Raw genomic sequence first — 12,157 nt, 5'->3', positions numbered from 1 at the left:
CCTCCACACGACGGCAGGTGCACACGTGCGTGATGGGCAGGGCCACGCCTCCACACGACGGCAGGTGCACACGTGCGTGATGGGCAGGGCCACGCTTCCACACGACGGCAGGTGCACACGTGCGTGACGGGCAGAGCCACGCTTCCACATGATGGCAAGTGTGTGTGTGTCTCAGAGCTGGCTGTTTGCAGATGGAGAAGACTCTCGCTATGCTCAAATGAGGATGTATTTTTATATTGAAATCATGTACTTTTTTCCTTAAAAGTCATGATGAAATCTTCCATTGATGAATCAAGGTGAATTTCCGCTAAATTGCTTTAAAAAAATAGCTGTGTGTATACTCTTCATTTTAAAAAAAGGATCGACTCTCCATTTCCAAAGGCATTCTCAGGGTTTAGTTTAGAGGGTTCAGAAATGGGAAACTGCTTTTCCTTTGTGAGTTGTGGGAGATTTTCTTCATTGAGTTGGGGAAACAGTGATGGCCACCTCAAGGCTGCTGTGCTGAACACTGGCTGGTGGCTATGGGGTGGGGAGGGTCTGCTCCGACCCACCTGCCCTGGGCCTCTGACTAGATGAGGACTCAGAGGGCACAGTTCTGGAGAGGCAGGGGGCAGTGAACGCAAAGAATTTTGTTTATGGAGAAAGCCCTCCGTACATTCTGTAATGATACTGTGCCATCTGCCTCTTCCCTTGCTTGTTCACCCCATGGATACCAGCACTGCATACCCGGAGGGAAGAGGTGCCCTGTGGCAAGCGCGGGGCTGGTGCCCGCCCTCAGGGATGGCAGCCGGCAGGGGCTCAGGGTGGCCCAGGCCACTGTGACACCAGCGGGAGAGGGCTGGACTGGTGCCTGGAGCCAGGTCAGGGAGAGGGAAAGTGGGAGGCTCCTAGGAACGTGTGTCCCGGCGGGGGGAGCACTCGGTGGGCGCCGGGAAAGGCCAGCGCACTGCGTGTGCGGGAAACATACTCCATCCATTTGGTGTTTAGGGAATTTCTTTTTTTAGCAGCAAGTTTTTAAATGTATAAATAACTTGCCATTAAAAAGAGAGTGAGCCAATCGGGTGGGGCAGTGGCACGCAGAAGCCCCCACAGCCAGGTCTGTTGCTCCTGTGGGCTTCTCTGCAGAGTTTGGGCAGGAGGCCCCTGAGAACCGTGGGACACCCAGTGTGTTGTTTCTGACCTTTGCCCTGCTGCTGTGAGGGGTCCCCAAATGAACTCCCACAGCACTCCATCCGGAGAAAGCCCGCACCATGCACATCTGGATGGTCAGGGTTCTAAGAAGGGCGTTTGAAAGCCTGGACCCCACCATGCAGTTCCCAAGTGCTGCACCTTTCCCCACCGCCACTGGCTGTGACATCTCCTAGTCAAGGACAAATCTTAGGATATTCTTTAAACTGCGTGATTTAGAAAACATCCAGATGGCTGCTTATTGGGGCCTCAGCTTGGCCTTCTGTGCAAACGAGGGCCCGAGAGGTAGGCCCCTTTTCTGCTGGAAATGGATTTTCAGTCGCAAAATCCTGAGTGTGTCCAAACCTGAGAAAACCCAAAACACACAACACGATTTGGAAATTCCCCTTTGCAGCGTGATGGAAATGTGAGCAGAAATCATCCACATTCTCTGAGTGTTCTGAGACTTTTTTAACAAAAACATTTTATTTCAAAGGGCAGATAAGTATTTTTCTAGACACGACTGAAAAAAACGGCCAGAGAACAATTGGAGTTTGTCTTAATAAATAAAATGCCATTTATGTTTCTTAAACTTCATATGACACAATACACATCTTAAATAACCCACTCTGTTGCTAGGTATTAAAAACAGTCCCAGGTGTGGTGTGTGTTGTGGAGTGAAGCCAGTTGCTGGGCTTGGACCCGCCAATCCCAGTGCGGGTGGGGAGGCCACTTCCCAAGCCTCTGCCATGCCCCTGTGCCCCGAGCTGAACAGCAGCACCGAGGCCTCGGGGGGCAGCGGGAATGCCAGGGGCTGGGATGACGGTGGCTTCGGGGCGCTCTGTGGCTGGCACGCCTGGGTGCCTCCAACTGGAGGTGCTTCCTGCCTCCTCAGCCTTGGCTTCTCAACAATTAGTTTTCAGGTCAGTCTGGAACATCAGGGGTGCTAGAAAAGCCTCTGGGGTGACGTAGGTCTGAGCTCCGTCTTGGTTTCCGATCAGGTTGTCGGCCTTCCTGCTGTCATGTGGCGCTGGCTCTCCGCTTCTCCACTGGCTCTCTGCTTCTCTGCTGGCTGGCGCTGTCTGCTGGGCTCTGCTGTCCTGTTTTTCTACATGGCACATTCAGGTTCTCTGAAGCCACAGCCAGCGTGGCACTCGTTCACTTTGATGTTCTGTGGCTGACACGCCTGAGAGGGTCGAGGCTACCTGTGCACCCCACACCCGCCCGGCCTTGCTGTCACGCGTGCATTTAGGTGGTTGCATGGGCACACGCCTTCAAGGCCAGGGGTGGCCGGGTCTTCGGTTCTCTGGCTCGGCTTAGGCAGCAGTTCCTGCAGACTTTTCTCACTGCTGTTCAGCTCTGTGTCTCATTTAAAATAGCACCAGGAGTTCTCAGGTTGGCTTCTGTGTCTTTTCCAGGTGCGTGTGCAAAAGGCAAAGGGAAGTCACTCTTTCTGTGCAGGGCCCTTTATCTAAACTGTCCTTGAAAGGCAGTTGTGAAGGGTGGGCCCAGACCCCCTCCACGGGACCGGGGGTGGGGCGTCACTGTTCCTTAAATCTGAAAGAGAGGATGAAAGAACACCTGCTCTAACGGCCAGCAGTGGTTCAGCAAGAGATGCTGAACCTCACACACCACACGCAAATCCCCTGGGGAGCTGGTTGCCCTCCAGGCCCAGCAGGGATTTGTCTCCTACAGGGGCACTGGGTGCTAGATAAACCCTTGCACCTTTCCCACAACCTCCTGGGGGCCAGGAAGGAGAGAGAAGGGAGGGAGGGAGGGAAAAGAAGAGGGAGAAGGGGGCGAGCAGGAAGGCAAGGAGAGCTCAGGGGGCTGCACCTCCAACAGAATGCCAAAGATGGCAATTCCCTCTCATTTTCCACCCAACCCGTCCAAACAGAGATACTCATTAGAAAAGAAAAAGCAAGAGTGAAGGCGGCATGCTGTGAAAAGACAAGCCATGTGTTTTCTTTCTTTTAGGGAAAGCCAGGTGCGGAAGGCAGACAGGACAGAAGGCGCCTTGGAGCTGGCTTTCATGCACGGGGACAGGGCCCGAGCAGGGACTTACGGAACTTGGTCCCCCGTCGCTGACCCTGGGCAGCTCAGCTCCTTGTGTATGAGGCGGATCAGGAACTGCACCAAAACAAAGGTGAGCCCACGCGTCACTGGGGCAGGCACAGGGCGGCCCGCGCTGTGGACACCATGAGGACCTAGCCCGCAAGACTCAGGCGGTGGTTCTCTCCCCACAGCACCTTCCCTGGGGTCACCTCCCTGCAACAGCAGTGGGGCCTGCATACTCAGCCCGAGGCCTTGGTTCCTGTGGGCAGGGCTGTCTGATGAGGGCCCATGGAGAACCAGGAGGTGCCCTGAAAACAAGGCTTTTGGGAAAGATGCAGCCTGAACCAGTTCTGGGGTCAAGTCATGTTTAGAATAAAATTAGTCCAATCATAAAATGTCCACAGTGGGAAAAAGAAAATAGACAAAAGGACCACAATGCTGGTGGCCCAGGGGCTGGACCTGTGAGTTTCTCAGGCGAAGCCAGGTGAGCATCTCCTCCAACGCCAGTCCTGGGGTCTGAAGAGGCTGCCTCAGGACAGCCGCACCCCACTGAGAGCCCCTCGGAAGCCAGGCCTGGCCGGGGGCCAGGGCTGTTCCACCAATATCGCTGCCTCAGCCTGAGCTCCTCTCCAGACCCAGGGCTTTAACTCTGTGCCTTTCACATGTTCGAGGGCTCAACATCAGCTTCTAAATCCAGACAAATGATTGTGCTATCCCCAATTTAACTAGTGTGTCTGCATTTTCCAGTGTGGATCCAGTCTCTCCCCAAGTATGATAGACCACAGGAGGGTTCTCCCTGGACGTGGCCCCTCACTCTTAGAGGGCCGCAGATGCCCTCAGACCCAGGGTGGATCACTGGGCCAGGGGAGGCGGGGAAGGGGCTGGAGGACGGTCTCGAGGGGCTGCTTAAAAACCAAACCCATGGACCCGCCGCCAAGCCTCAGGCCACAGCTCTAGAAGGCAGAAAGTCTTCTATTTTCTTAGATGCTTATGGTTCGAGTAGGAACTTAGAAGTCCCTTGTATGAGGTGAGTTCAAGCTGGAGAGAACAGGAGCCCCTTCTACAGGTAAGATGCATCCGGCTGCTCTGCTTGGTACATGAAAGGTGTTTGCGATAATTAGTTGGTAAAGGTTGTGGGAACACGGCAGGTACTAACAATAGTGCTGGTGGCAAGAGCAAGGTTTTTGTTAAATAAATCCATCTGTGTGTATCTGAACCGCTAGCTCCAATGGCTGGCACAGGCTTGTTGTGTCTGAGCTGGTACCTTACCCACATCTATGTCCTACCAAGTGTGATGTGTGAAAAGTCCTAGCCTGAAGAGACCTATGATTATGAAAAGCCGATCATTAAGACAGAGAAAAAAAGATGAAGAATGTAGTAGCAAGTGTTATCTGTAGGTATGGGATGAACTGTAAATAGTGACAGTTCTGAAGAACAGAGATCCGATTTCAAAACATGCCCGTGTGCTTGGCTCACACACGCAAGAATGACCAACGAGGGGCCCTGCCAACTTCAGGAGCCCAGGCGACAGGCACTGGAGACCTGAGGACTTTGGCTGCGTGCCCAGGCAGTCCTGCAGGCCCTGGAGCTAGCCATCAGTGTGCGTGGTGAGGCAGGAAGCATGGTGTCCTCTGGCCCCCCAGGACACCTGCTCAGATCATGGACGTTCTCAGCCTTGGGAGGAAACACTTGTCTATTTTGGTTGAAAAGATCCCAGAAAGCATGTTGATCAGGGAAGAGAAAAAGGTATGTCTATTTCTTAGGTTTGAAAGGCCCAACTCGAGCTCACCAGCCTGCTGCACATCCTGGTACAGTTTCTTCTCCACTACAACAAGACCCCATCTCCCAAGTGCTTCTGCTTTAGGTCTCTTTCTTCCAATCCAACAAATCCAGCCTCCTCTGGTTATTATTTACCTGTCGTGTACTTTCCCATTCTTTTACTTTTGTCTTTTTGGAATTCCAGTGTAGCAGGTGTGTTTCTTGTAAATAACCAGTGCCTGTATTTTTAAAAGCAACTTGACAATCTCTGCTTCTAACTGATGAGTTTAGTCCATTTATATTTACTGTGTTGCTGGTATGCTGGGATCATTTTCATCCATGTCGCTATGTATTTCTGTATTTACCTTGCCTTTTCTATGCTTCCCCTGACCCTAGGTTCTCGGATAAATCTTCATTTCCCTGTATTGCCTTGAAGGTTACACATTCTGTTGCTATTGATTTGACAATATAAGAACTGCGGTATGCTGCAACTCTGATTGTCCCACTTGTACTTTACATTTTCAGTATTTCAGTTCTTTTTTATATTGCCCAAATTAGTCATTATTGCTGTTGTTTTAAACTAAGAGTCAGAAAGCTTCTTCTGTAAAGGTCTAGATAGTAAATATTTCAGGCTTTGCAGCCATATGGTCTCTGTTGCGCATTCTTTTGTTGATTTTTTTAAAGAAATCTTTAAAAATATAAACCATTCCCAGCTGGAGGATCATACAAAAATAGGCCACAGTTAGCTGGCTCCTATTTTATATGGTCAATACTTAGATTCATCCTTAGGAATATTGCTTTTTTTGCTTGCATTTCTCCTTGCATCGCAGACTTTCCTTCTGGATCTATCTTCCCTCTTTAAATACACTGTTTAGCAATTTTTGCTGGGAGCATCTTTGGTTAAAAATGTTTTCACTTCACCCTTACTCTTGCATGCAAGTTTATCTAGGTACAGAATTCTAAGTTGTTTGATTCCTGAATCTAAGAATGTTTGTCTTTCATGTATCTGGAAAATTCTCAGCTATTTTCTCTTAAAATATTGCTTCAAACCCAGTCTATTATCTTCCTCTGGAATTACTTTCAGATAATATTAGGCCATCTCATTTGGTCCTCCATTTTATATTTCATTTCTCTTTAATATTTTCCATCTGTCTTTTTGTGCTGAATTCTGGATAATTTCTTCAAGTCTATATTTCATTTCAGTAGTAATCTCTTCAGCTGTATCTAATTTGCTTTTCTAACCCATCCACTGAGTTTTTTTTTCAGGCTAAAGATCATATTTTTCATTTCTATAACTCCTGTTTGGTTGTTTTTGAAGCCTACTCTGTCTTTTCGATAGTGTCTTGTTCTTTCTTTCATGAGGTCAGTTCCTTTTCTTTACGTCATTAGTAACATTGCATATATTTATTTTTAGTTTATATAACTCTTTTATCTGCAGTTTTGGGGGAGTCCAATTCCATCATTTTTTATGTCTGTTACTGTCATTCAAAGTGGATTGCTTATGTTTCATAATTTTGTATTGTGAGCTCATCTTTAGTAGGGTATTAGCTACAGAAATCCTGTGCTGCAGGGTTGAGATTTGTCTCTATTTGCTTCTGCATTATCACTGCCTAAGGACCAACTTTGTTCATTTTAAATATATTTATATAAGCTCAAAGATTAAAGCTGACTGTGGGGAAGTCTATGGCTAAAAATTTTCAAGGGATATTTCTTCCCTTAATCTGGCTAAGATGGGCAGATTCCCATTGTCTTCCTGTGCCAGTGTGCAGATATCATCTAATACACTCTTTCACTGCAAGCATGGCTCTTCGAGGGTCCTGGCTCTATGAGGAAGTCTCCAGTTCCAAATCCTCATCTTATGCCAGCCTAACACCTTGTTTCTTACCCAGTGTGGGCACAACTACCCCAACCCCTTAACTCCTGAGCTTGTGTATTTATATTGCCTTTACAATTCTGGCTCCTGGGGAATTCCTTTACTTTCTTATGAGTTTGGCTATGCATCAAAACAATTTTCAATATATATTACTGAATATTTCTGAAGAAGATATTTCAGATTCTCTGAACAGTTGTAATGACAGGAATTTTACTGCTACTTAGTAGAAATACATCTGGAGGCTTCACTAGAATGTTCAGGCATTAAGAAAACCCACAGATGGTCCAAAGAACAGCCATTTAAACCTAGTAAATTCATAGGTTGAGAGTTGGTATTTGATTTTGTATGTGGTGGGGAAGTTGAGTTTTATAATTTCCTGGAATTAAGATATAAGACTTTCATTTAGTTGAGTGAGTTGATATTTCTAAAATTCTCAACTCATTTTTATTGGGATCAGCCTAAGGTTTTGTCTGGTGAAGCAAGAGGACAGGCATGGCTGTGGGTCTGGGGACTTTGTGGCCAGGTGACTTGTAAAGATAAGTGTATGTGCCCCTCGCAAGTGCACATCTGTGTGACTGTGACATCATCACTGGTCTTCCCTACCCAGAGGGAAACCTCAAGCTTTCTCAACACAGGAGGGCATAGAAGCAGGAGCCCAGAGAAAAGGGGGCAAAGCCAGAAGGCGACTTGGTGTGTCTGCATTGACAGCCTCTTTGCCCCTTTATTCTCTCCCATCCCTTCAGGTGAAAGAAGTTGGGGCTGCTCCCGCCATCTGACAAGCATGGCTGCAGGAGGGACACCAGGACACTGATGACCAGTGGGAGGCCGGGCTCTGTGTATCATCTGCTTTAATTCCCACAACAGTCTTGTCACTGGGTGCCATTATCATGCCCATTTTAAAGCTGTGGAGCAGAGGTTATGAAACCCGCCCAAGGCACACACATGACAGACGACGGGCAGGATCCAGAGCCATGGAGCTCCATGCTCCTGGCCTCTGTGCCATCCTAAAGGCTGCACACCAAAGACTGTCCTGCTTCTGTTTCTGATTTTTTTCTAACCAGAGAGAGAAGGGGCTTTAGACTATGCATATTTAGAAAAGATGGGAAGACCCAAATCTGATAACTCAGGAATGCACGGGAGAAAGTTCCACCAGTGTTTGGCCACAGCCACAGAGATCCGCATTCAAGGTGGATTGGACTAAAAATAGGCCGACTTACCAGTAAGGCACAGGCATCTGCAAACATCAGCATGTAAAACACATTGCTCCAGCCGGACGGGGAGAGGAGCCCAGCCAGCAGGGGGCCCAGGGCTGCTCCTGAAATCGGGCAAATGGACACACATGGTGCTGTTTAGAGAAAATCCCAGCACATGACCAGCAGTCACACAGAATGGGGCTCAACACCTCACTCACAATGAAAGGAACACATATGGATTACACTACCTCATCCTGGCCTATCAGACTGGGAGCGGGTAAAAGGTCTAGTAGAGGTTGAGCTTTCCAAATCTGAAAATCTGAAATCCCAAATGCTCCAGAATTCTTAACTTTTTGAGTGCTGACACTCAAAGGAAATGCTCACTGGGGCATTTCAGAATTGGGATTTGAGATGCTCAACCAGTATAATGCAAATATTCCACACTCTGAAAAAATAAAAAGACGTAACCACTTCTGGTCCCAAGCACTTCAGATAAGATAAGGATACTCCACTGGTACGCCTGACTACTGAGAAGGCAAAGCTGGCACAGCCTCTTCCCAGAACCAGAACCATCCTAAAAATGTGTGTTGGCCTTGTAATGTTCGTTCTTTTCATCCAACACTCCCATGATGTTCCCGAATACACTGTAAGGAAATCTGAATTCAATGCACAATCTTAGATATTCTTATGCTATAAAAATGTAACTGGGTAAAATTAGAATAAGATTTGTAGATACTAATACTCTTCAGTGCTCACTTGCTGATTCTGACCATTGCACTGTGGTCTGTCATGGAATTCCTTGCTTTTAGGAAGTACACGCTGACTAGTTACGATTAGTAAAGGGGCAACGTGTGCATTTTACTCTTAAGTGGTTCAGAAAAATTATGCATGTGTGTGCGTGTGTGTAAACATACATGAGGGGTGCATGATGAACCACATGTACTAAAATGTCTGAATTCTTTGTACTATTTCTGCAACTTTCTCAAAGTCTGAAATTATGTCAAAATGTTTTTTTAAATGATGAAAACAAAATAAAGTATCCCCCTAAATGCCCAGGGGCTGCCGTTTAAGAATGTGTTCTGTAGCAGCTGGTGCATTTTACCAAGAGGGACTGAAATGAATCCTGATACACATGTAGGATGGCCTGTTTTGGTAGACGCATGGGAAAAAGCATGAACAATTTCCACCAAGCTAGGAACTGACATTCAGTCTCTGAGAGAGATAAGATAAACCAGGGTCTTTCATGCCCTAGACACTCATTTTTTTCAAGTGTTCACAAAGTGCACTTACTATTTTATAATCCCAGGAGCAATTGTATGTATTTTTTTAATTCTCAGAACTTCCAGGTAAACATGGTTGGCTACTCATGTGTTATCTCCACACCTCTCAAGCAACACGAACTGCACCATCACTGATTTTAAAAATGACAAATCCTCCCACCGAAGGGCACGTAGTTTTGGAAGACGGACGTAGAAGGGCTGACAGCTAACACAGCCTCCAGTGTTCCCTGCTCCACTGAGCACCCTCAGAGGGAGATGGCACAGGGACACATGGAGCAGAGTCAGGCCCAGCGGAGCACACGAGACAGGGGAGGGGAGGGCAAGGAAGGAGGAGGACAGGGGGAAGGAAGGGGGCTCAGCAAGAGAAAAAGGAAGCATGGGTTGAGTCTTTTATCACAAACTATTAGCTGCATTCCCTCTGCCGCACCTCAGATCCCAGGTCTCTTTTCTCATCCTCGCTGATCGAGACTCCTCCTGATGCCCCCGTGCAGGAGAGCGCAGCTTAACCTGTGGGGACACTGAGCCCAGTTCAGGACGGGGATGAACCTGACAGGCAACAGGAGATCTGGGGAAAGACACCAGCTTCCACTAAGCAGCCACCCATGGTCCCACACCACGGCAAGGATGTTGGCAGCTGGACCTAGGCTCCCCTGGGCACTGAAGGAGTCTCTTCCTCCAGGTTCCACAGGGTCCCTCTGCCTGGAGACCAGCAGCCAGCACACTGTTGCCACAGAAAGACTTCAAACCACTATGCAGGACGCCTTCTTCCATGGGAAGTGATGAAGGGGCAACCAAGGTCTGCCCTGTGTCTCAGGAATACCCCAACGCGAAAGCAAGCAAGCTGGCAGGAGGGAGCCTGGATGAGAATATTCCCAGGAGCTCATGGCACCCCAGAGAGCCAACAGAAGACTAAGTTGAACCTCATGACACTCCCATTTTTTTTTGTGGCTGAAAACCTGTTATCAATTTCACATGATTCAGTCTAACAAGAAATAAAACAGGATACCCTGAAAGGGCAGAGAAACATCAGTGAACACTGAAAATATGGCAGGAAAAGTAAAATGTTCGATACAAAGGTGAAAATACAGTCAAGAATCTCCTTGAGAAAGTGTAAGAAAGAACAGGGAGACAGGCAGGAAGGGAAAGAAAGAAAGGAAAGTTGAAGGATTAATCCAGAAAAGCCTACATCTGACTAATATGTTTTCCAGAACGAAAAAGCAACTCAGAAAATGGTAGGAAAACAAACGAATAGGGGCCCAATTCCCCTAAAGTGAAGGGCAGGTGTTTCCAGACTGAAGGGGCCACCAGGTGCCCAGGACGGTGGATGAAGAAAGGCTCCAGGCGTAAGGAAGGGAACCTGGAGATTTCTAAGAGAAAAAAGAGAAGGTCGGAAAGCAAGGGCTGGGGTCAGCATGTCTGGTAAACGTGTCAGTGACGGCAATGGGGGCTGGAAGATGGGGGTTCTGAAGAGAAGGTGTTCCCACGTCCGCATTGCCTCAGGCGAGAGCGGAATCCAGACACCACTTTGCACTTGTAAGCTTGCAGCACGCACCTCCCCCAACTCAGGAAGCTACTAGGAGACAGTTTCCACCACAGGAGTGGTAAACAGGGGTCTAGACTGCTAGGGCTGTGTTGAGGGCAAGAGCTGGGGTCAGCATGTCTGGTAAACGTGTCAGTGACGGCAATGGGGGCTGGAAGATGGGGGTTCTGAAGAGAAGGTGTTCCCACGTCCGCATTGCCTCAGGCGAGAGCGGAATCCAGACACCACTTTGCACTTGTAAGCTTGCAGCACGCACCTCCCCTAACTCAGGAAGCTACTAGGAGACAGTTTCCACCACAGGAGTGGTAAACAGGGGTCTAGACTGCTAGGGCTGTGTTGAGGGCAAGAGAGGGGGGGACTCCCAGTGCCGTGGTGACAGGTGCTCTGGGGCAAAGCTGCGCAGTGGGCAGAGTGAGGCTGATGGTGTGAAGAAAGGGGTGGGGCGGAGCAGGATGCTGACCACAGTGCAGGGAAGGAAGAACTTTGTCGGAAATGTAGAAAAGAGGAAGAGATGAGATGTGTTTACCTCCGCTCCGGGAAAAAACAAGATGTTTCTATTGAGGGGGCATAATTAAAGTTTCTTTCTTGGCTGGAAAGTGAAGGGCAGGAGTGTGGCCAGTATAACTGAGGGGGAGGAGGGTAGGCAGTATCGGGGTGGGAGGGAGCCAGGTCCCCTCTTCCGTAAGAGGAGTACAGCTGATGATGTTAAGATGATGAACCAAGAAACATGAACATACACAGGTAAGCAGAGAGAGGCAGCTGAAATTGCTGCTTCTAGACAAAGAGGGCTGGGGAGGGGGATGGAATGCCACTGTACAACATAATAAGCATGTAGGACTGTCTGGCTTCTAAGGTACATTATGTTTTACTTTAATAAATAAAAATTAACTTGAAAAAATGCAGCGCTCTATTTAATTGCTCTGCATGAAATGTACGGAAACGGCAACCTTTGCGATTCTAAGGACTCAGATGCCCCGGGCGCACACCGTGTCAACCGACCGTATGGCACTTGGGAGAAGGCAGGGGTGACTTACAATGAGTCATGCTTCGCCTCCACCCGAGGCAGTGCCAAGGAGTGGACGGTGACACTAAGTAAGCACGCGGGCAACTCCCTCGGGCAGGGCCTTGGCTGACACGGTGGCCTTCCCACTGGAGCCTGCACTTTGTCTCGCTGGGCAGCACTCAAGGAATAATGGAAGTAATAAAGACCAAGGCATGGTGGTGGGGGTGGGCAGGCCTGAGTGCCATTTCCATGGTGACCATTTACTGAGCAGGCAGCAGGCACTGATGG

General features: G+C 48.5%; 1 protein-coding gene across 3 annotated transcripts in view; it reads right to left on the bottom strand.

Annotated features, from left to right (window-relative positions):
• Positions 1-1,628: 1,628 nt before the first annotated feature.
• SLC37A1 (solute carrier family 37 (glucose-6-phosphate transporter), member 1) overlaps positions 1,629-12,157 on the bottom strand; it is a 96,676-nt gene continuing 86,147 nt past the window's right edge. For 2 of the 3 annotated variants that reach the window (XM_011954092.1, XM_011954089.1), the window contains 3 exons: positions 8,071-8,168; positions 3,233-3,297; positions 1,641-2,724 (listed from right to left, as the gene is read on the bottom strand). In XM_011954092.1, coding sequence (XP_011809482.1) covers positions 2,709-2,724; positions 3,233-3,297; positions 8,071-8,168 — 179 coding nt within the window. In that variant the 3' untranslated portion in view covers positions 1,641-2,708. Of the gene's footprint in view, positions 2,725-3,232; positions 3,298-8,070; positions 8,169-12,157 lie in introns of all 3 variants that reach the window. The other variant, XM_011954090.1, reaches the window with a different exon arrangement.

This window comes from Colobus angolensis, unplaced genomic scaffold (genome assembly GCF_000951035.1).
Source record: "Colobus angolensis palliatus isolate OR3802 unplaced genomic scaffold, Cang.pa_1.0 Scaffold38, whole genome shotgun sequence".
In the NCBI taxonomy this organism is placed as follows: Eukaryota; Metazoa; Chordata; class Mammalia; order Primates; family Cercopithecidae; genus Colobus; species Colobus angolensis.
This window is presented reverse-complemented; position numbering and strand designations above follow the sequence as displayed.